This window comes from Emys orbicularis, chromosome 9, assembly GCF_028017835.1.
Source record: "Emys orbicularis isolate rEmyOrb1 chromosome 9, rEmyOrb1.hap1, whole genome shotgun sequence".
NCBI classification, from domain to species: domain Eukaryota; kingdom Metazoa; phylum Chordata; order Testudines; family Emydidae; genus Emys; species Emys orbicularis.
The window spans coordinates 106,863,299-106,887,817 of NC_088691.1; the positions used below are offsets into that span (position 1 = coordinate 106,863,299).

General features: G+C 43.5%; 1 protein-coding gene across 1 annotated transcript in view; it reads right to left on the reverse strand.

The window, feature by feature from the left end:
* Positions 1-345: 345 nt before the first annotated feature.
* The window catches only part of ACAP2 (ArfGAP with coiled-coil, ankyrin repeat and PH domains 2), a 119,572-nt gene continuing 95,398 nt past the window's right edge, over positions 346-24,519 (reverse strand). Inside the window, exons 15-24 of the mRNA XM_065410377.1 lie at positions 20,529-20,737; positions 20,237-20,306; positions 18,846-18,940; positions 18,280-18,464; positions 17,363-17,455; positions 11,761-11,948; positions 11,128-11,237; positions 6,481-6,591; positions 6,151-6,212; positions 346-529 (exon numbers count right to left, since the gene is read on the reverse strand). Of these exons, the coding sequence (XP_065266449.1) occupies positions 426-529; positions 6,151-6,212; positions 6,481-6,591; positions 11,128-11,237; positions 11,761-11,948; positions 17,363-17,455; positions 18,280-18,464; positions 18,846-18,940; positions 20,237-20,306; positions 20,529-20,737 (1,227 nt within the window). The 3' untranslated portion in view covers positions 346-425. The remainder of the gene's footprint in view (positions 530-6,150; positions 6,213-6,480; positions 6,592-11,127; positions 11,238-11,760; positions 11,949-17,362; positions 17,456-18,279; positions 18,465-18,845; positions 18,941-20,236; positions 20,307-20,528; positions 20,738-24,519) is intronic.

Sequence of the window (24,519 nt, forward strand, 5' to 3'; positions counted from 1 at the left end):
CTGTAGGGTTATAGCCAGGCAGAATGGGGGAGACAGGGAAATTGTGCTGCTAGGGACTGCTCATAAGCAATGATGATCTGGTCATCCCACAACACTTACAGGTTATGAGTTCTGCAACGGTCCCAGCCTCCGCCAGCCTTGAGTGTGACTCAACCTAATCCTGCTTCCACATGGCAAAACAGAACACACTCCAACCAGAGGCAGCATCCCTTGCTAAAACAGCTCCATCTCCAACTGCTGCGGTATTCACCCTGAATCACATGCAGCAAATTACAGCTCCCACCCAGCCGAAGGCTACACTAGAGTGCTCACTCAATCCAGACTACCAAATATCTAACAAAAAGCATATAATGAAAGCAGTTTTAAAAAAATATAGACCGCTGCTCTATAAGCATTAGAAAAGAACCAGGTTCCTTCTTAGACATTCAAGACTTCTGTGAATCTGATTGCTGAAAACGGTTTAGCTTCTCTGGATTATTGGATGCCATTTGGGAAAAATCACGAAAAATGTCCTGGTAAGTTTCATCTCCTGGGTAGAAGAAAAAAAATAAATTAGGAAAATATTTCTAAAATATTTATCATGATGGCTAACACCACGCATCATCTCACAAATGTCCTAGTCATTACTGCATAACATTTATGTTTGTATAACAGATTGTTCATATATGGTATAAAATTGATTGGTGACATGAAAGCTGACAGAGACTGGTTAACGACATGCACATTCTATAAAAGCAAATTAAACAAAGCCAAATTATACCTGAAAATAGCGCCTCAAAGGCAGCCACACAGAGGAAAGTTCAGAATTAGAAAGGAGATGCAAGCATTTTAAAACAATGTAAAAGAAAAACATGTTTAACATATACACAATAAAATCATTATTTTAAAAACAAAATAGTCAGAGGCTCTCTTGAAAGTAGATCTATGGCAGAAATAAGGGATGAAGAAAAAATTTCATAACCAGCTAGTACATAATATAACAATTATTAGCAAGCAACAGTGTAAGAGCAGAGCACATTCCTGCATTACTGAGGAAATTAAAGTTTGCAAGTGCTGGTGCTTTAGTATTTTAATAGGTAAAATGGCATTTTGTTTTATTTTTAAATGCAATATTTAACATGTTTGTGTCTTATAGTTGGGAGTCTCTCTACATTAAGACAATGACCCATTGCGGACCATGTTTTTTACAGCAGTATCACCCAGCCCCTTCAATGGGTACTGAAAATGATTTCGCTGATAGCAGATGGCAGAGCATGGAAAGGAGATGTGTTCCAAGTCTCTCTTCCTGTCCTGTCTACACTAGCAGCTAAGCAATTGTCAGCCATTGTTTTCCATGGAATTTATTCATGTGCTGGAACGCTTTGCAGAAGCAGGGAATATGCTGCCATCCAAAACCTGCCCCTTCCCAGTCAGGAAAGGAGCATGCAGGGCCCAAACGCTGCTGTTCCCTGTCTGACAACTCCATTATATGTTGCACAACGTAAGAGAAGAGGGGAACCAAAAGTTTACCTCTCTCACCAACTACAGTGGTGTGCAACAGATACCTCCCTTCCCTCTGGCTAGCTGGCGAAGGGAAGCAGATATTCCCCCTTCATCCACTTCCACATGGCATGGTTTTAAATGACTTTACAGAGCCTTTAAGGGACAGGGAGTAGGTTACATTGTCATTATGTCTTTCCACCATTTTATATGTGCATTTCCAGTGCCAAACCTGTGTCATTCCTGTGTATTTGTGGTTAGCATGGTGTTCATTTGAAAACAGATTCTCAGAAATGACATTGCCAGCAGATCGAGGGAAGTGATTATTCCCCTCTATTCGACACTGATGACGCCACATCTGTAGTATTGAGTCCAGTTTTGGTCCCCACACTACAAGAAGGATGTGGACAAATTGGAAAGAGTCCAGCAGAGGACAACGAAAATGCTCAGGGGGCTGGAGCACATGACTTATGAGGAGAGGCTGAGGGAACTGGGATTGTTTAGTCTGCAGAAGAGAAGAATGACGGGGGATTTGATAGCAGCCTTCAACTACCTGAAGGGGGGTTCCAAAGAGGATGGAGCTCGGCTGTTCTCAGTGGTGGCAGATGACAGAACAAGGAGCAATGGTCTCAAGTTGCAGTGGGGGAGGTCTAGGTTGGATATTAGGAAACACTATTTCACTAGGAGGGTGGTGAAGCACTGGAATGGGTTCCCTAGGGAGGTGGTGGAATCTCCATCCTGAGAGGTTTTTAAGGCCTGGCTTGACAAAGCCCTGGCTGGGACGATTTAGTTGGGGATTGGTCCTGCTTTGAGCAGGGGGTTGGACTAGATGACCTCCTGAGGTCCCTTCCAACCCTAATATTCTATGATTCTATGACTCTTGGCCAGAACAAAACTAGAATAGTGGCAGGGTTTACATAAAATGTAACCATACAGAAATCTTCCCCAACTCTAAAAAAAAATAAGTACTGTCACTAGCACATTTTAAAAAGGAACTTCCTTTCTATTGAAATTCCTTTCTGTTTTCAGGTTTATCTCCAAGCACTTTTCAAGATCTGAACAGACAGACACAGCATGTGTTTGCTCGTAACAGCTACTGCTAATTACTTCTACTGAGAGGCACGTATACAACCAAACTGGAGTCGTGATCATTCCTCTAGAGAATATACACTAAAGAACACAAGTCAGAGTTGACCATGTCTAATGCATGTTATTAAAATAACAACACAGTAGAAACTGATTCCATGGGTGAACTAGTGCTGCAGTTCAGTTAACACATTTGGTTCTTTGATGTTCCCTCTCAAGAAAAACTGTTTGTGCAAGATACATTTTTGGCTCTATTTTTGGCTATTTTGGATGATGATAAAAAAGTATCACATACAAAAATAGACGAGTAAAATAAAGTGTTCCTTAAGTTTGTACACTGCATGAAAATATTTAATACTGTAAACTTTGTAAATATTATTTTAAAACGTTGTTTAAAATTGAATTCTGGAAAGCCCCTTTCCAAGCAAAATGTAGCTAAAGTGCAGATTTTTAATACAAAAATACTATATCACTGCTTAACCATTCAACAGCAAAATAACTTAAAAGGCACACATTGAACATTTAAGAAAAGACAGGAAAGAGGGTAGCAGACACCTGGTAACAGACTTTCTGTAGCACCAAGAGGTAAGCATTCTCAAGCATTATACAAGGAACAGTACCCATGGAGTATATGGCTTCTACCACCAGCAATGCATATTTTGTAGAATGAGCTGTTTAAATCAGCTGATACCCATTTACATAAAGTACATTTTGGAAGACTCATTGTACCATGCAAAGTCATGCGTATGTGCCATCAACAGTTCAAACCAATCGTGTTTTTACATCAGAAATGTTGATGCTACTTAGCTAAACTAATCGTTGGTTTCACTTACTTCATAGCATGGGGTAAGTGGATACTGCAATCGGAGCTGTGACTGCAGCTCAGGTGGGCATACCGGCAGTAACTTTAATCTAGCTAATGCGGCTAAAAATAGCAGTGAAAACTTGGCAACACAGATCTTTGCTGCAGTCCAGCAACACAAATACGTACCCCAGGTTCCAGGCGGGTTTGTACAGTCCGTGCTAATGCCAGTGCCACCACGCCTTCACTATTATTTTTAGCCACACAGTCTCGTTAAAGCTTGCGCAGGTATGCCTACCTGAGCCGTAATCACACCTCTGACTGCAGTGTAGACATACCTTAAAGTACAGAAGTATCCACTTCACATCGCTCCATGCTTACATCAGGACTCTCTTACACCACACTTACCCTCACCTAACTCCAAATCCCAGGAAAATTATCAAAGAATCTAGTATTATACCATCACCTTTTTCAGAACCATCTCTGTAGAGCACTATTAGAGTAAGGGTGGCAAGGACATTTTAAGATACATCTCTCTTGCAAAGTTGTTGCCTTCATCATCACAGTAAAGGCAAGGTGAACATATTTTGTGCTCAGCCTGGTAAATTCACATGACAATTTGCCAGGCTTAACACGTATTAACATTGAAAACATTCAAATCATTAATTATAATTTGTAAATATTTTGAGTTAATCAAATACTGCTGGTCACAAAGTTCCCAGGGACACAGCATGATCCGGTGACTGAGGTGCTGGACCACAAGAAAGGAGACCCAAGTTCTACCACTGGCTCTGCCAGTGGCCTCCTGCAGAACTTGAGGCAAGTCACTTCCCCTCTCTCCACTTCTATTTTCCCTTTATCAGTCTTGCTGATTTAGATTGGGCAGGGACTGATTCTCACTGTAGGTACCATGCCCAGCACAATGGGGTCTCCAATCTCAGCTGGGGCTTGGAGATGTTGCCATAACACAAATAATAGATAATCCTCAGATTGTCTTTGATGAAAAAAATTCTCTCTGTTTTCTGAGTTTTTCAGCTGGTTGAAAAATTTTGTCTAAAAATCCTTTGAATACAAAGCTGGGGAAGACATTTCCCATTTTCAGTCACCTCAATTTAAAGGTTAGACATTCAATGCATTTTATGTAAATAAAATTTGCCTGCATTTGTTATGAACGAAAGCCAGCGCAAGCCCTGGAACGTTCAGTAGCAAAAAAACTCTTTTTTCTACATACTATACAAATACAAATTTTGATTTATAACACTTTTGCACCTGTGGCATGCCAGTTAATTTACCCAACATTTATATTAAAAGATTTTACTTTAAAACTACCAAATTCAAGCATTTTGCCTCAAAGCAAATGCATTCCGCCCTTGAAATTAGATGGTCATTTTTCTTTTTTCTTTAACTTTAGTTCTCAATTTCATTTTCATTTTAAATAGTTAGGAGGTTCCCTGTTACCTGTAGCCTGTCAATCAAACAGCACACAATTTGTTAGTTGTTAATGTCACTGGCTGAATGTTGGACAGTCCAAAAGGGGATGGACTTTCCTTTACTCAGCAGAAGAGCCTGCATCATTTTTGACTGGTGGTTTCTTCCAAGTTTAATGTCAAAAACCTTTAATATTAACTTAAACCACAACTCCAAGAAAATTCAGAGTTATGGTTGAAAATCCATCCTTAAGGAGGTCTGTTATGAAATACTGGTACATAATTTCTGAATACTGGATTATGCTGCAGGATTTATGTGCATATTTATGGGATATTGGTGTATGGTTTGATCTGCTGGCAAAGCACTTATGCACAAGCAGTCGCTTTGAAGTGAATGGCACAAGCTTAAGTTCTTTGTTGGATCAACACCACAGTGATTAGCACTTTGCAGGAACGAGCCCTTGAAGCAGGATGGTTTTGCTTTAACTAAATTCCCTGGCTGGTGCCCATTTAAGTCAGATTTAACAATAACTAGTACCATAACTTGTCAACCAACTTCATTTCTATTATTGCTTTCCTTTAGCATTAGTTTAAATAAGTCCCCAATAATAAAAGTGGTTTGTATAAATACAAGTTTAGACATTTTGATGTAAATGTTGTTTGCGCATGAGCTATTTGTACATATATGCCAAGTGGGATTTTTTGCTTTTTAATACCAATTGAACCAAATGCCTGCCAATTTTTCTAATGTACTGGTTTAGTTGTATAGTACAAAAATGTGTCTTTAAAAATGAATGTTTGGACTAATGTCTGTACAACTTAAAAAACATTTAAAAAAATTATTAGTGCAAAAGAAGCCCTTCTTTTTATGTTTCTGCCCATAGTGATTTTGTATGAATGTTTTGTGTAGGCCTCAGGAAATGGGGTTCTAATGGAGAAGACAGACATCCCGTAATAAGATTAACTCTTGACTGCTGCTGAACCGTCCCGATAGAAGGCAGTAGCTAAACACTGCCTGGGTTTCAGCGGAACGTTACTAGAAAGCTGCACAGCAGATGGTGTGGAGGGCCACCAGCAAAAAGAGTTGCATACAGCGATGCTAACATGTACCACGACAACTGTGAATTTCAAACACCCTCCCTCCTCAACCTGTGAGCACTTGACTGTTTAGCGTATACAGCTGTCCACTTCAATCAAATGTCATACATGTCTATGTTGCTTATGAAAACACTGTGGTATGAAGCTACTTTAATTTTCTTTTGCTCAAAAACTATGAATCATCTAGCTGTAAACTAATAAATTCCTGAATGCATTTCTTATACTGCATCTCAGTATGGTTATTAGTAGAGTATTGACCTGGCTGTCCATAAAGTCCTTCTGATTCCCGCATTTCTTCATTCATTCTCGCCAAACGTAACCTATGGTTTGGAAAAGACAAGAATGTCATTTTGACTACATTGAAAATAACATAATACAAACTATAATGCATTTCTGAGTTTCATCAGTGAAAGATACACAGGGCTTATTTCAGTTCATCCAGTGAACACTATGCCCTCTCTCTCTGGATTGCCTTGAGTTTGTCCATTCTGATATAAATTCATCCAAGTATTTCTTATATGCTTACAGGACTCAGAGTATAGCAATACAGGAAAAAATCTGAAATTCAACCTAATCAAACACACTTACAGAGTTACGATATCCGCATTTGCAGCTTCTACAGCTATACTCAAAGGGTCTTTCCCTTCTTCATCAGTGGCATGCTGATTTGCTCCTCGTTTTAGGAATAAACACACTTGCCTATTAAAGAAATGGCATTATTCCATAATTTCCACCAGAAAAAAAAATCAAACATTTTTACAGACAAACAAGCTGGATCCAATACAGTTTAGTTTAAACCAGCTAAAATAATCTGAACATCTCAAATCCCTTCCAAGTGCATTTTACACAAACCCTAGCAACACAGCTTCAATCCATCAGCTCAATTAATCTGAAATGATGCCAAGGTTTCAATAGTGCAGAAAGTCATTTCTTAATTTAATCAAAACTAAACTGGAGCTGTGGAATAATTTTTGATAAATATCACAGGTGCACCTTGCAGATCAGGTTAAGGGAATGGAGACTGTTACAAGGGGTCTCTCCTCCCTTTGGAGATCACACTCAGTAGGACCAAAGGCTTTAAGACCTCACAAGAACATAAGAATGACCATATGGGTGATACTAGGCCAATGGTCCATCTAGCCAAGTATCCTGTCTTCTGACAGTGGCTGCTGCCAGATGCTTCAGAGGGAATGACCAGAACAGGCAATTATCGAGTGATCCATCCCGTCATCCACTCCCAGTTTCTAGCAGTCAGAGGCTTAGGGACACCCAGAGCATGGGGCTACATCCCTGCCCATCCTGGCTAATAGCCATTGATGGACCTATCCTCCATGAAGTTATCTAGTAGTTTTTTTTAACCCTGTTATAGTTTTGGACTTCATAACATCCCCTGGCAATGAGTTCCACAGGTTGACTGTGCATTGTGTGAAGTAGTACTTCCTTATGTTTGCTTTAAACCTGCAGCCTGTTAATTTAATTGGGTGACCCCTGGTTCTTCTGTTATGAGAAAGGGTAAATAACACTTCTTTATTCACTCTTCATACCACTCATGATTTTATAGACCTCTATCAAATATGCCACGTCCTCTTTTCTAAACTGAACAGTTGCAGTCTTTTTAATCTTTCCTCATATGGAAGCTGTTCAATATCCCTAATAATTTTTGTTGCCCTTCTCTGTACTTTTTCCAATTCTAATATATCTTTTTTGAGGTGGGGTGACCAGAACTGCACATAGTATGCAAGGTATAGGAGTACCATGGATTTATATAGTGGCATTAAGATATTTTCTCTTATTATCTATCCCTTTCCCAATGGTTCCTAACATTCTGGTAGCTTTTTTGACTGCTGCTGCACATTGAGCAAATGTTTTCAGAGAACTATTCACAATGACTCCAAGATCTCTTTCTTCAGTGGTAACAACTAATCTAGACCCCATCATTTTGTATGCATAGCTGGGATGATGGTTTCCAATGTGCATCACTTTGCATTTATCAGCATTGAATTTCATCGGCCATTTTGTTGCCCAGTCACCCAGTTTAATGAGATCCTCTTGTAACGCTCTGCAGTCAGCTTTGGACTTAACTATCTTGAGTAATTTAGTATCAAATGCAAACTTTGCCACTTCACTATTCACCCCCTTTTCCCGACCATTTATGAATATGTTGAACCGCACTGGTCCCAGTACAGATCATTAGGGGACTCCCATTATTTACCTGTCCCCACTGTGAAAACTGGCCATTTGTTCCTACCCTTTGTTTCCTATCTTTTAATCAGTTATTAATCCATCAGAGGACCTTCCGCCTTATCCTATGACTTTGCTTAAGAGCATTTGGTGAGGAACCTTGTCAAAGGCTTTCTGAAAGGCCAAGTACTCTATAGCCACTTTGTCCAAAGTTTGCTGACCCCCCTCAGAGAATTTTAAGAGATCGGTGAGAAATAATTTCCCTTTACTAAAGCTGCATTGACTCTTCCACCATATCATCTTCATCTATGTCTGTATTTTATTTACTATACTTTCAAACAATTTGTCTGGTACTAAAGTTAAACTCACTGGCCTGAAATTACCAGGATCGACTCTAGAGCCCTTTTAAAAAATTGATGTTACATTAGCTATCTGCCAGTCATCTGATACAGAGGTTGATTTAAGTGATAGGTTACACACCAAAGTTAGTAGTTCTGTAATTTCAGGTTTGAGTTCCTTCAGAACTGTTGGGTGAATACCATCTGTTCCTGGTGACTTACACTACTGTTTAATTTATCAATTTATTCCCAAACGTCCTCTACTGACACCTCAATCTGGGACAGCTCCCCAGATCTGTCACCTAAACAAGGTCTCAGGTGTGGGAATCTCCCTCACATTCTCTACAGTGAAGACCAATGCGAAGAATTTTTTTTAGCTTCTTCGCAATTGCCTTATCTTCCTTGAGTGCTCCTTTAGCATCTCGATCGTCCGGAAGTCCCACTGATTGTTTGACGGGCTTCCTACTTCTAATCTTCTTAAAACAAACTTTTGCCATTAAATTTTTGTCTTTTCCTAGTTGCTCTTCAAGTTCTTTTTTGGCCTCCCTAATTATACTTTTACACTTGAATCATTAGAGTTTATGTTCCTTTATTTTCCTCAGTAGGATTTTACTTCCAATTTTAAAGGATACCTCTTTGCCTCTAACTGCCTCTTTTACTCTGTTTAGCCATGGTGGCTTTTTTTTTGGAGGGGGGGGGGGGTTTCTCTCGGTTTTTTTTGTTTTTTTTTCCCCCAGATATACATACAGTTTGCACCTCTACTCTGATGTTTACAAAAAAAAATTCCATGCAGCTTGTGACTCCTTAATTTCTGTTTAACTAGCCGCCTCATTTTTGTGTTGTTCCCTTTTTTGAAGTTAAATGCTACTGTGGTGGGTTTCTTTGGCATTTTCTCCCCTACCACGACGTTAAGTTTAATTACATATGGTTGCTGTTACCAAGCGGTTCAGCTGTATTCACCTCTTGGACCAGATCCTGTGCACCACTTAGGACTAAATCAAGAATTGCCTCTCCTCTTGTGGCATCCAGGACTAGCTGCTCCAAGAAGCAGTCATTAATGGTGTCTAGACATTTTATCTCTGCATGCTGTCCTGAGGTGACATGCTCCTCAACAATATGGGGATACTTGAAATCCCCCATTATTATTGGGGTGTTTTGCATTTTTTGTAGCCTCTCTAACCTCCCTGAGCATTTCACAATCACTGGTTAGGTGGTCCGTGGTATATTCCTACTGCTATACTCTTATTGTTCAAGCTGTGGATAGAAATTCCAGGAGATTCTATGGTACAGTTTGATTCATTTAAGATTTTTACTATATTTGACTCAGCTTTCTTTCACACATAGTGCCACTCCTCATCAGTGCAATCTACTCCATCATTCCTATACAGCAGAACCTCAGAGTTACGAAACCCAGAGTTACAAAACTGACCGGTCAACCACACAACTCATTTGGAACCAGAAGTACACAATCAGGCAGCAGCAGAGACACCGCCCCCAAAAAAGAAGCAGCAGCAAATACAGTACAGTGTTGTGTTAAACGTAAACTACTAAAAAATAAAATTTAATACCAGGCACTCAAGTTCACCCATCTTAGTGTTTAGACTTCTTGCTTTTGTATACAAGCACTTGCAAATCTGGTCAATATTTAGTTGTCTGCCTTCACCTGATATAATTGAATGGGCCTCTTTTTGTCTTATTGTTTCTTTTCATTTCCTGCCTGTATTTGATCAACTTCTATCCTCTTCTCTTCACTAGGATATAGAATATCCTCTAATAAATCCTCCCTTGGGATGTGTCTGTCGGAACCAGATGCTCCTTCGCACCTGTCAGCTTCCCTCAGCCCTTAGTTTAAAAGCTCCTCTACAATCTTTTTAATTTTACATGCCAGAAATCTGGCCACCCACCTACAGCATGTTGCGAAGGAACAACCACTGAGCAGCACAAAACAAGATATAATGTATATGCTGAAGAGTCTTTAGAGTCGGGCGCCTGCTTGTAGCAGTGGAGAGTTGCTTTTTGAAATCCTGTTCAGCTGCCTAGCACTGGGGGCCCTTCACCTACACTAGAGAAGGCACTAGGCTTTTCTTCCCTTCGTCAAAACTCTCCCGGGATGAGGTGACATTCTGGCAAGCCTGGCAGTCTCTCGGCAACAGCAGTTCAAGCATGTGTAGAGCAGGGACACTGCAGGTCAGACGATTATTTTCTACTTCTTATTTTTATTGCAGTAGCATGTAGGGGCCTCAGTCATAGATCTGTGCCCCACTGTGCTAGGCGATGTTCGAACACACGTGAGGTGCACTAGCAGAGCAGTGTGTGTTGGCAGGAAGGAATCGGACTGTTCTAGCCCCCTCTACACCAGTTCTATCTGTTTGTCACTTTCATAAGGAGTGCAGTGCCCCTCAGGAGTTAGCAGCAACTGGTAATAGAAGAACATGGGACGTATTTCAAAAGATCATTCAATACATATTATTACCTAAAGGACACTGGGCTTGTCAGTCTAGCCCTTTACAGTCCAAGATGTGGCTTGTTAATGAACGAAAATACTAGTCTGAAAAGAGGCTGTGCATACCGAGTCAGACTGTCCTGAAGAAGAACTACTCAGTTATTCAACATGCAGTAAAATGCCAGGAAATGCTGAAAACACAAGAAGTATATTTGCAAATCAACTAATATAGGGAAGAATGGGTGTTCAACAAGTACTGCAGCAGTGCGTTACCCAGTGTGCCCCAAGACTGTGGCATGGTGTAGCGGTCCTCTTCCTTTCACATCCCTATGGTTTACATTGGCACCATTCTGCAGTAAGAACTCACAAGTAACCAATGAGCCCTAAGGAACAAAGACAAAAGACCAATTCAATGCTTAACCCTTTAGAACCGAGGCCAAATCCTGCCTTTGGAGGATTTGGCCTCAAATATCACATTTAAGTACTGGCAGTGTATATGGTCTCAACCAAGTCAGTAACAGAGAAATGTTCAGAGATAACTTTATGAGAAAGGAAGGGGGGAGGGATATGAGAAAGGAAGGGGGGAGGGATAGCTCAGTGGTTTGAGCATTGGCCTGCTAAACCCAGGGTTGTGAGTTCAATCCTTGAGGGGGCCAGCTAGGGCTCTGGGGCAAAAAAAATAGTTGGGGATTGGTTCTGCTTTGAGCAGGGGGTTGGACTAGATGACCTCCTGAGGTCCCTTCCATCCTCAATATTCTATGATTCTAAGGTAATTTTATAGTCAACTTTGGTGCCACTAATCAAATGCCATCATTAGATAGCAAGGCAAATACTTGGCTGTTATCACCTATCCAGAGATATTTCTACTGTTTCCCCCCATGAATCAAGATGCAGTAATTCACATACCCCTAAGACTGCCTGAATCAGTGGTGTCACTTTGTTTTCTTTTGTATTGACCCAGTTTACATCAGCTCCATGGGCCAATGCCTCTGCCATATCAGGAAGGTTCTTCTCATAGGCAGCTCGATAAAGCTGCAGTCCTGGATGAAGCTGTTTTGAATCATGAAACACAGAAGAATCTCGCTTTTCTCCTTCTGAAAGGAAGAAGATTAATTATCTGTAATTCTTGCTCTCAGAAGGTACTGAATACACTTAGAATACAGAAATAGATCACTTCACACAGCAAATCCGGGCCTCTGGCACATGGCAGCTCAGACTTTGCAGAACAGTGTTCTGAGCCACTGAACTATCGTGCCATCAGGGGACATAGATGGCCACAGCTAAGTTCCATCAGCCAAATAAGTCACTTTGTGGTTCCATTCAAAACTACTACTAACCACCAAGTTATTAGTACTTGTGGAACATCGCTCATTAATCTAGCTATTGTATCTGATTTCAGAGAACAAGAATCACAGCCAAGAAATTTTCTTTTCTCCCAAGGTACAACTTGTAAAGGAAACTGAAGAGCTCCAGGGATGCATCCATACAAAAGTCTTAACTAGTAATATACAGAAATTTGCTATTAAGCTAACCCAGTAGAAATAGGTGTCAAAGGAACCACCTAGTGTCAATACAATGCATAAACAAACAGTAATGCGAAGTTTTGAATAGAGAGGTAAGATTGCTCTGAATATGCCAAAAACCCACCACACACACAGTACCTGGAAGCAGAGTTCGTGTACTCAACCCAGAAAACGGTTGTTGAGCAGATGGCACAAACGAGGATTTGTGCCATGATAGTGAGTCCATGCAATACTGCTTTGTACACACATGAGGAGAACTGCATGTGGCTGCCCTGCAACTCCACTGCACAGGAGCTAGTCTAGCAACAGTTGCAGACTTGCCCTCTGGCCAAACATGCATAACAGATCGTTCAAGCTGTAAGCCTAGTTGGGAATAACAGTGAAAAATGATGTCAGACAGCTCTTCAGCATGGCATGAATAAGGATATTTGTGACAAATTAAAAAGGAAAAAGAAAGCAGACTGGATGCAAGAGATTCCAGACACCTTGGTGCAACCACACTAGTGACCTGGATATGCTGCTACGGATCCACCAGCCTGACCCAAGGGAACTGCACCAAGATGCACAGATTCCAAGGCCAGAAGGGAGCACTGCGATCATCTAGTCTGACCTCCTGCCTAGCACAGGCCAGAGAACCTCCTGCACAATTCCCCGAGCAGACTAGAGTGAATAAAAGGCCTGTCTGGAAAGTCCAGTTGTATTGCCAGCAAGGACAAGAGAGGTGCATGACAGGAAGAAGCAGCCTTGACGTACACCTTGAGGAAGGTTTAAGGGAGTGAAACATCAAGACTCAGAGATGATACTTGGACACAGCCCTTCAGCGCTGACCTATGGAACAAAGAATAGCTACGAAGATGTTGAATGGTGCTTCTGGGCCTACCAGGCCAGCTCTGCTCTGAAGCACCATGTTCCAACCCTGAGAACTCAACGTGGCTCAAGGCTCCTTCCCTGAGGCTCTGTGCACCATGCTGGTGTTAACTTATGGGATGCATTGGGGAGGCTTGCCACAAAACGGCATTCACTCCAGCATCTGACTGCAAGAGGCGATCCTACATGCCAATCCAATACAGATACTGGAGGCTCTGACCTGTACCTGGGTGACACCGCTCAACTGCTGGGGTCATTCCCCAAGTGTAACAAACCAATGATCAGAACTGAAACGATCTAAAAAAGCCCCAACAAATCAGCAAAAAAGATGCACCACAGACACGCAGCACGTCAAAGTCTCATCACACTGGCTGAGCCTGGCCTCACTCTAGCAGTCAGGCTTGTAAATAAGAGAAAACTAAGTACTCCTCGTTCTTTTTGCTGATACAGACTAACACGGCTACCCCTCTGAAACCTGTCACCATGCAAGGCACTGCATTTAGCCGTATGAAGTGGAAATCCATCAACTTCATGATTTCAACAATTTCCATCCCACCATAAATTTGTTAGTCTCTAAGGTGCCACAAGTACTCTCGTTCTTTTTAAGGTAGGTCTACACTTGCAGAGTTTTTGCGCTGTAAGCTTCACGCGTGATAGGGAACCGGTGAAAGTGAAGCACTGGTCTGTGTACTCACTTAATTCCTCAGGCGTCAGAGTGTTCACATGTGCAGCACTTCCATCCGATGAGAGCAGCGCACTGAGGGCAGCTGTCCCACAGTGCAGCTCTCTCCATTTTGACAATAGGTCTTGTGGGAAGGGGGGTGGGTGATCACGGGACATCCCCGGTCCCTGCACAGCCCCCTCTCCACAAACACTGATCAGCTCCAATAGCTCAGCATTGCTCCAAGCAGGGGATCGTTTGCTCCCTGGAGCAGCCATTGTCACCTGGCCAGATGAGTGAGCACTTGCCAAGCAAACAGGAAGGGGGAGTTTCAAAGTTCCCAGGGCTTTACAGGGGAGGGGTGGGCGTCTGTTTACCTGGCATCAGAGCAGCAGAGCTGCTGGCCAGAGTGGTCACCTAAGCACTGTGGGATATCCTGCGGAGGCTAAAAGCTCTGTAAACAGGAATAACGTGTCTTCACTTGCACATCACCGCAAAAGCATAACCGGTAAGAGCTGTATGCCTCTCGTGGAGGTGGTTTTCTTTTTGCAGTGAAACTTCAGAGTTTCACCTCAAAAAGTCATTGGCAAGTGTAGACGCTCCCACGGTTTTTGCGCAAAAAAGGGACTTTTTCCGCTTTAAATGGCAAGTGTAGACATGCCCTAAGTCAGCAATTAACTGAAAAGAATTACAGAGAAACAGCAAACAAGTCATCTGGGATCAGCAAGCAAAGGGCAAGTCAGCATCAAGCGCTGAAGGGAGCTTCCAGTTCCATCCAGGGGCTGGGGAGGGGATGGCATGGCGAAGCAGTGGCTGGCTGCTGTATCATTCACCGTCACAGCAAGGGGCAGCCCGTCTTCAGACACAGACATTCAGAAATCTGAGCTGTCTGAATGTCAGACACACAGATCCATCAGGCGGGAAGCTGGTATCTTTGGTGATCAAGTGAACAAAAGTAAGAGTAGCATGCACGTTGCCAAAATGATGCCTGATATGTTTCAGCAATGCTGGCAGCACGAGAAGATTTCTAAGGCTATATCTACACTGCGCACCTTACAGCAGCACAGCTGTGCCGCTAAAGCCTTGCACTGTAAGACATGCAGTGTAGCCACTCTTTGTCGGCAGGAGAGAGCTCTCCTGCCAACAAAATAAAACCACTCCCAATGAGGGGGGTGGTTTGTCAGTGGGAAACGCGTTCCTGCCGACAAAGCGCTGTCCACACCGGCACTTTTCATCGGTAAAACTTTTGTTGGTCAGGGATGTGTTTTTCCTCACACCTCTGACAGACAAGTTTTACAGATGAAAGTGCAGTGTAGACACAGCCTGAGTCTGCTCCCTTCTGGTGCAAAGGGTTTACTGACACAGCCCTAGATCCCAGCCAGAATTGCTGCAAAATGCTCTAGGACGGCGCTAAAAAAGATGGCCTGGAACCCGAGATTGCCCCCACCACCCATTTCAGCAAGGAAACGTTTGATCAACCCAGACTGGCAAGAACAAGCATCCTCTGGGCTCCAGGTGAACAGCGGCAGGAAGAGGTAACTTGGATGTTCTGTAATACCCCACACACACACGGCCCAGAGCAGATATGGAAACTGTACGGGGGAGCTGAAGGGGCAGAAGAAGAGGAAAAGGCTTCTCTGCCTCCAAGTGTCTTCTATTCAGCACACTGTTGGGGGCTGGAGGGGGCAGAGAGCTGAGTGGCTCTTGTCCCTCCCCTCCAACCATACAGCAGCTGCCCTGCTCTCTCTGCCCTACAGGTATATTGTGAATTGTGTTTCCAGACTGAAGCACATCTGACCAGACCATCACTTTCTGGGATTAGGAAGGCATTCTTCCCTCAGGGCAACACTCCCATTTAGACAATTAAGAGGGTGGGGCACCACCTGGAGCTATAAGGGCTAGTTTACACTGGCGACACTGAAGGGCTGCCGCAGCAACGCTTTAGGGTGCCTTGTGTAGTCGCAGCGCAGCGTTGGGAGAAAAAACACTCTAAAAAAACCCATCTCAACGAGGGTTGGGGCTCCTAGTGCTGGGGCACTGTTTACACTGGCGCTTTACAGCACTGCAACTTGCTGTGCTCAGGGGGGTGTTTTTTCACCCCCCTGAGCGAGAAAGTTGCAGCGCTGTTAATTGCGGGTGTAGACCAGCCCTAACAGACTAGGGAGATGCAGAGAGAGAGAGAGAGAGCTGATGAATCAGAGCTGCCTGAGTTGGAGTCAGGGACAGGTGAGAGCTGCCAAGGATCAGGGCTGTCGGATGGACCCAGAAGGAAGCAAAAGGTGGTTCCTGGGGGAAGGCTGAAGGCAAAGAGAGCAGCAAGAGAGGTTTGCTAGTCTGTCCCCGAAGCCAGAGGGCCTGAGAGCAGGGGAGAGGCTTATTGGCTAATGGCTCCATGCTGGACAGCTGGACCCAGGGGAACCGTGAGAGGGCTACGGAGAGTGATGGATGCTGCCAGGTACCTGCTGAGAAGAGCAGGGCTGCACTCCATATGGAAGTGTGGACTGGGGCCTGGTGAAGGGCACCAGGGCCGCACCGGAGGGCTGAGACCTGGTGAGGGGCACTGGAGCTGTGTGTTGTACGAACCGTTTGGACGATGCTGGGGAAATTCTGGAGTATGGAACGTTTTGTTATGATTTATGTGCATGGGACTTCTGCAATAAATGAACCCCACAAGGGCTGTTTGTCCTCAGAAAGACTCTCTAGACTATTTCTATAGAGTCTGCAGGGGGAAAATCAGGCAGGTGTGCTCATCATGCTGCAGCAGAGCGCTTCAGGCACAGACCACCCGATGACAATACCGAAAACCCTTCCGTTTTTACTAGCTGGGCTAATGGAGGTATCTTGGGGAAATAAGAGCAACTTTTAAAGGAACTCCCAACTCTGATTGTTTCATTGCTCTGCTTTCAGACTCCAACAAAAACTGTACATTCATTAAGTTCCCATTGTTTCTGAGTAAGTCAGAATTCCATCTACAAGGATGCAATATATATTCAACTATTTATATATGGTCCTCTGGACACTTATTTGCAATTTTTATGAATGGTGGTTAACTAGAGATGCAAGTCTTTAATGCCAGAAGCCTTCCTTCAAAGGACAGTCAAAACAGCACTGCTCTAAATGCTGTAAAAAGAAATTCCAGTTTGGTATTATCTGAGACAGAAAAACATCTTCCAGTTGGATTTAGAAGAATTCAGCTACCTTCCTGCTACCACACTTGAGAGGGAGAATGGATAACAGACAGGGAAAATGGGTGAAAGACGATACTGCTGCTCACTCACAGGAATTATTAGCTATATTAAAATGGCACTTGGAACAGGAAGGGGAAAAGGGGAAAATCTTAGTAATACATCAGTATTTACTGGGACCAGCAAGTCTCAGTCTTCTTTTTGCTAGCATGTTTTTAAGCAGAAAAAGAAATCACTTAAGTCCCGTCTTTAAAGTGCAAGATCAAACGGACCTGGCTCAAACAAACTGTTTGTGGAGATGATGGAGGCGAGGTGTTCTCTACTGTCATCGGCACTGTGCTGGGTCCCACTGTCATTGCTTCTTACTGTTTTTAGGGAAAAAAGTGTATTAGAGTTCACGCTACCAAGGTACCCACCTCTCACAGACAACATGAAAATAAAGCAAGCTCTTACACTTAGTCCTGAATTCATGACCAGTTATTTTTAAGGGAACAGTGGTAACTAGTCAATATTTCTAATGTATTCAAAGAAATAATCTGAAACTACACTTTTGATCCAGACACTTACAGTGGTTCAAGCTGCAACCATTTTATAAAAAGGAAAGAGGTCAGGATAAGTCAAAAGCTTAAATTATTTCATGGAAACATGAAGCAATGCAATAGCTTGGAGACAATGGACTACAGGTAGGGAGATGGCCACACCACACAATGGACCACGAGTGCAGATGCTGAACCCACCATGAGAGTAGTACTTACTACTACGCAGTTTTGAAGAGGTATCAAAGTAGGAGAAGAGTGAATCTAGCTCATCAGGACAGAACAGAGACTCCCGCCTCACCTCGTCGCTACTTACAGCAACCGCTGGGGACATGCAAGTTAGCAAAGCACAAAGCAGGCAGCAAGGAGGGGAAAGGGCAGGAAGAAGTTATTGGGAAAGTTTAGGAGGATAAAAATAGGGAGGAAAGACTGTGGTTAATACATTTCTGAATTTAAGATGCTCCTCCCCCTTAAAATCAAACACTCCAGGGCAAGTATTATTTTTCCCCGGAGCCTCTGAAAAAAACTTTGAACAACTGAGATCCAGTTCTGGCTTTTATTTACTGAATTGCTATCTCAGTAAAGAGAATAATACCAGTAACACATTTTAAAAGAACATGCTAATAGATACAAGGATAGAGGGGTGTAAATACCTGTGGGAGAAGCTGTGACTTGTTCACCTGCCAAAGGGGGTTTTTCACGGATGTTGTGCATATTTTCCTCCTGACTTTGAGGCAGAACTTTTGTTCCATGCTCAGGAGGAGATACTGATGCAGGCTGTCTCTCCACAAATTTTCTTTCCACGTATTTTGCTCTGATATAATCCTCTTTCTCCTGCCTGGCATAGACAAACGTCAGTGAAGTTATATTAACGTTACTGAACACAGTAAGTGGTGCACACATTCAGATGAAAGCCATTATCCAAGTAACATGTCAGTGAAAAGCAGACTTTCACTTCCTCGCCCCAGTAAATGCTGGGCTGCTGAATGGCAGCCCAGAGCAATAGGCTGTTCCACAGGGGATTGCAGCAATCGTGATGGAAGAGAACCTGAAACCATTAGGCATTTGACCCTAAGGAGCAATGGTGCAAAATGGGCACAAATCAGCAAGACAGACAAAATTCAGTTATTTGTGCTAAGTGACAATGCAGAGAGTTTAAATGGAGAACATTTATAGCACTAGTTACAGGAAGATCAGTAAAACCAAACTAAATCACTACCTTTGGCTTCCAGGCTGTGGCTTCTTAACTCCCATTCTTTCAACTTTTGCTTCATAGATTCTATTGATGACATCATTCCCCAATTCACACATCAGCTACAAGAAAATATCAGCACAACTATAAAAGGCGTTAACTCTCTGAGTGATATTCATACCTCGCCCATCACTGCAGTGTTTGGGCCTCTTGAGATCTTTCATTTACAATAGTTTGTTAACAAACCTTGTAAGTGTAGGGCTAATGATTTTTACTCCAATGTATTTTTAGGAAATAAGTTACAAAGAAGTATTTTAAAAATGGTGAATAAGAGAACAGACTTCCAAATGAGGTGATGAAAAAATTGTTTGGGCTGGTAAATGGCAAGTACCAAAAAAGCACTACGAAGGACTAGCAGCAGGTTAAAGTGTGATTGTGGTCTGAAAAGTGATTCTGTAAAAATCCTCCTCCTTTTCTTCACTCAGCCGCACCTGCACACTTGAGTCACAGAACTACCTTTTACTGAATATACTCCTCTTAGTCCTGCAGAGCCCGCACACGTAAGAGGCAATGCACTGAGTTCCAGTCCATCTCATACATCAACAGAATCACTTACACCTGTACAAACCCTGGATGGTACAGAGGCTGCACAGGGGTCACTGCAAGCAGAATTTCCCTTGCCCAACTGTTATTGGCAGTGGTGTGCCAGAAGGAAAGAACGCAGCTTGACTCTCAGACCTAGACAGACATTGCTAACCTGGCTTTTACAGGGGCGGGAAGTGTTTAATTGTAAAATGAACACATTTGAGGTGGAAATCCACGACACAAACACGATGAAATCCGCACCCTCATCCCTGCTGCCATTTTTACAGGGTATTTTTTAAGAGTAGAAAAGCAGTAAGACCCAATAACTTGTGAACCATCCTAGCTAGAAACAAATGCTTTGGACCAGCTATCCAACTGCACAAATGTATAAAACATTTTTTCTATTCATCACGTGACACTGGATCTTAATCACACCATTCTGATAAATATGTACATACACATAACCCTCCCCTTTGCCCCCCCACCCCCACGAGCGCATACGAAATCTGAAGCAATTGTAGTAATGTCTTGAACATCAATATTCTATACCAAGCCAAGTCTTGGAATCCCTTTTTTCAAATGGTGTTGGGCTTGGGTTTGTAACTCACATTTCATTAGCTATTGTGCTTAAATCAGGTTGAAAATGCTGTGAATAAAAATATGATAATCCTCTTTCACTTTCCAAGGCTACCTGGCCCACTACTCATTGTTCTGTGCCAACAGGCATTTCCAAGCACTAGCTCTAGACCAACAATTAGACAAAAAATTCAATTCCTGCTACAAACTATTACTATCATTTTTAGAAATTCTTTTCTCATAAAGGATTACCATACCTTTAGAAGTTCAGGCTCCCATGTATCTAGTGTTAAGGATCTAACTTTTGAAAAGTGGACTCCTAGACTCCTAAACAGAAAAAAAAGCCTCCTGTTAATACATAGCTACTGTATGCCAACATACTGTCTTATGTTAGGCAGGTTTACTAGTCCCTCTTGCAGATCAAGCTGTTATCTTAATTCTATCTGCATGCAGGGGTCTCTAATCTTGCCTCCCAGGTTACAAGATGGAAAAACACCTCATGATGAAGTAATGCTTTGGCCATGCTGCATGTCTGAAGGGTTTACCTACCTGTGTATCCCAGAACACTCAATACACAGTGTGATTCCTAGGTTGATACTGGCCCAACGAGGATCTGCCAGGCCACAGTCACAACAGGCGATGTTACCACCAATACATTGAACCCGCTGTAGAGCACTTTCTCCTTTTAACAACTTCTCTTTTGACTCGCTGCCAGATTCTAGGCTTCCTGTAGAAGGGGATGATTTCTTCTCTAGTTTCTAGAAAGAGGCAAAAAAAGGAAGAACTAGAGGCACAGCAGTTAACTTTGCTATGGCCCTGGAGGAAGCGTCCACATTTATCAATAACCATTTTATTGCTAAACAACTGTGTAACTGCAAAACATCCTTAACTTCTCGGTAGAAACCTGGGGTTTAAACATAGCAGTAGCCAGTTGTGCTGGACATTTCAATCACTGCTATAAAAATGGACGTTACTTACCTGTCACTGTAGGTTCTTCGAGACGTGTGGTCCCTGGCTGTATCCCACATGCACGCGCACCAGGCACCGGAGATCAGAAAATCTTGCAAGCAGCGTCTGCTGGTCTGTGCCTGTGCCCTGGAGCTCCGTGTGCTCAGCACCAAGGGTTATAATGGGAGCTGTGGACCACTTGCCTCTCCAGTTCCTTCACTACCATGAATCCAATCCAAAGCAGAGAGGACAATGGGCAGGTGGTGGAATACAGATAGGGATCACGTAAGCTCAAAGAACCACCAGTTACAAATACCAACCTCCATTTCTTCTTGGAGTGCTTATCCTTGTGTATTCCACACATGGGTGGCTGGTAAGCAAGAGTCAAATAGCAGGGGAGCACAAGGACGCAGGTGGTACAGATGTCCATAACAAATGTTCCAAAAGCTGCATCTGCAGAAGAGGCTTGGACTAAAGTGTAATGCTTCACGAAAGTGTGGCTGGAACACCAGGTTGCCACCTTACAAATGTCGTCCATAGGTGCTTATCAAAGAGTTGCTTCTGAGGTTGCTTGTGCTCTAGTGGAATGGGCCTTTACACCATCCTGGGGAGGGAGATGCACTGACAGTAAAGGAGGATAGAAATCCACAGAGACAGTCTCTGAACAGGTATTACTTGTCCATGTGTTCACTCTGCTATAGCAACAAATAGTCAAGGCATTTTTCTAATTGGTTTCATTCTTTGTAGGCAGAATGCTAAAGCTCATTTGACATGGTGAGAGTGAAGCCTCCTCTCCTCACTGGAGTTATGAGCCTTTGGAAAGAATACTGGTAAGTTAATTGACCTGATTTATGTGGAACCCGGAAATTACCTTAGGGATGAATTTTGGGTTGAGGCAAAGGGATACCTTTTCTTTACGACAAGTTCCATATGGTAGGTTGGCCATGATGTCCCTAGCTCACTCACCATCCTGGCTGATGTAAGGCAACCTTTGCGAATAGGTGGGACATCGAGCACATGGCCCGCGGTTGAAAGGGCGGCTTAGTAAGTATTGAGAGTACAAGACAGAGGTCCCAGTTAGCTGTTGGCTTCACTTCTGGTGGGAAGGCCCTAGTGAGACCCTTCAGGAATCTGATTGTTATGGGGTGAGTCAAAATAGAATAGACCTCGACCCGAGAATGCAAGGCACTGATTGCTGTTAGGTGGACCTGCAGCACGCTAATAGGAAGGCCCAACTTCTCAAGAGTGAGGAGGTATTCTAGAACAACAGGAATACCTAGTGTCTCTGGAGATAAATGATTTTGTTGTGCCTCCATTTAGCAAGATAGCATTTTCTGGTGGAGTATTGTCTGCTGTGATTAAGAATAGTTTGATGAACAGCCTCCGAACATGAACGCTCTAGGTCTGATCCCCTTACAGATACCAGGCCGTGAGGTGGAAACAGTATGGGCTGGGATGTATGGTCCTGCCATTCTCTAATGATAGATCCAGGAAGGGTCGAATGGTGGATGGGTAGACATTCACAGGAGGTCTGTAAATCAGAATAGTCTGGGCCAGTTGAATGCAATAAGAATGGCTTGCCCTTTGTCATGATGAATCTCCCATAGAACCTACAGCAGCAGCAAAATAGGGGAAAAAACTCAAGTGGTCTATCCAGGATCGTGGAAGGGCATCGCTCTTGGAGTCCCGACCCAGTGCTGCTCTAGAGCAGTATATGTTGAACTCCTTGTACATCAGAGGTGAACGGGTCCCAAGATGGAGTTCCCCACTGAATGAAGATTTTGTTTAGCACTGAATTGTGTATTTCCCACTCAGGGTCAGTGGAGTAGCTCTTTTGCCTTGAAGTTGATTCCTTTTCTGATGTGGATACGTCCCTCAGAAGGACTGGACCCAAAAACCCAGGTGATTATGGGTATGGGAGGGCAAAGATATCCTTCAGGGAGGTATAAGCCTCAGTCCATAAAACTTCAGCTCCACCTTACAGTAAGTAGTACAGTGAGCAATCAGACAGGGAGAGGCACCTCCTAGCCAGTCACTGACACCAAACCAACTTCAAGTACGGATTCATTGTCCAGCCCAGGAAAGGACAATGGTGGACCACTGAAGGTAATGGAAAGACATTAAGACATCCTGGCTCTCAAATCAAGAGGGGGTCTTCACATTCTGCATGACCATGAGTCACCATGTACTAAGAGAAAAAAGAAAAGCCTTGTAAAAGCAGGCATGTATCTGAGGGTTGGCCTCCAGAAACTGAGGAGCAGTCTAAGCCGGAAGCTGTCTGTGAACACTTGATCCCCAAACTAGGGGGATACATGGGAAACCGTCCAAAGGCAATAGGTAACTCGTATTAAAAAAGGGATTTTATCTAATACAGAACAAAGCCTGATGTTGCGTTCGTGTTTATTTTGTGTGTAACTTGACTGTTTGCTTTCCCTCACTATTTCAGCTTTGAATCTGTTTTTCTGTTAAGTAAACCTTTTGTTTACTTTTCCCCCCAAGCAGCAAACTGTGTGGCATGTGGATGCCTAAGGGCTGACGGAGGGGAACAGTCTGAGCATAAGGTACCTAAGAACTCGGAAAGGACGAACCTGGGCAGACTTGGAACTGGAAGGGCTGTTGGGGTTACCCTACAAGAAGTACCTGGGCTTGTAGGAAGGTGTCGCCACTGAGCTGTGGACAGTCAAGCCTAGTGGTTGAAATGAAAGATTAGAGCTAGGTCCAGGGTGGACAGAGTTCAGGAACAGGCCAAGGGTCCATACCGGAGGGACAGAAGCTGAATGCCAGAGCCGGAGGGAAGAAGTGGAGCAGAGGACTGAAGCCAGAAGGGAACAGGGCTGGAGAAGAGCAGGGGCAAGAACTGGAAGCAGGCTGGAGCAGAGCTGGAACAAGGTCAAGCACAGCTGCAGACTGGTACGCACTGAGCATCCGCTCATCTGCTATAGGGGCCAGGCTTATAAGCATGGCTGGTAAATCAGGGGCTGTGGTTACTCTGTCAGTTCCAAGGCACTGCAGCTGGGCTCACTGGTTGCTTAGCAGCGAAGCTACTCAGGGAGGAGGCCAGCAGCTGGTCCAGCGTCAGGGATGTGAGCCACAGCAGAACAGCATGAAGGCACCTGAGGTTACAGAGCAGATGGTGATAGAACCCCTTACTGCTCTTGGTGATCTCCAAAACGTCACACTTGCTCCTGTGCACCTTACCATGGGAAGTTTAAGTGGGGCTAAGTCTTTAGGACATGAGTGTGAGGACTTACCCGATTTGGAAGGAGTTGAGGAGGGATCCTCTCTGAGAGCAGACCTGGAAGGGCATTTTTTCTTGTTTCTGTGACAGTGTCCCCAACTTTCACGAGAAGCCTGACACAACGAGTCTTTAGCTTTATCAGATCAGGCCTCTGCTCCAGAGCTTATACTTGGAAGGGTGCTACTCGAGTGCCGAGGTCAACGAACCGGGAACTCACCCCGGCCTGGATCCAACTGAGGTCTCATCGCTTTTTCCATTAGGTATTTCCTCAGTCGAAGCTCTCATCCCTCTCAGGTCCAGGGAGGAAAGGGCAGAGAAACGTGCCTCCCTGAGGCTGTAAAGATAGCGCTGATG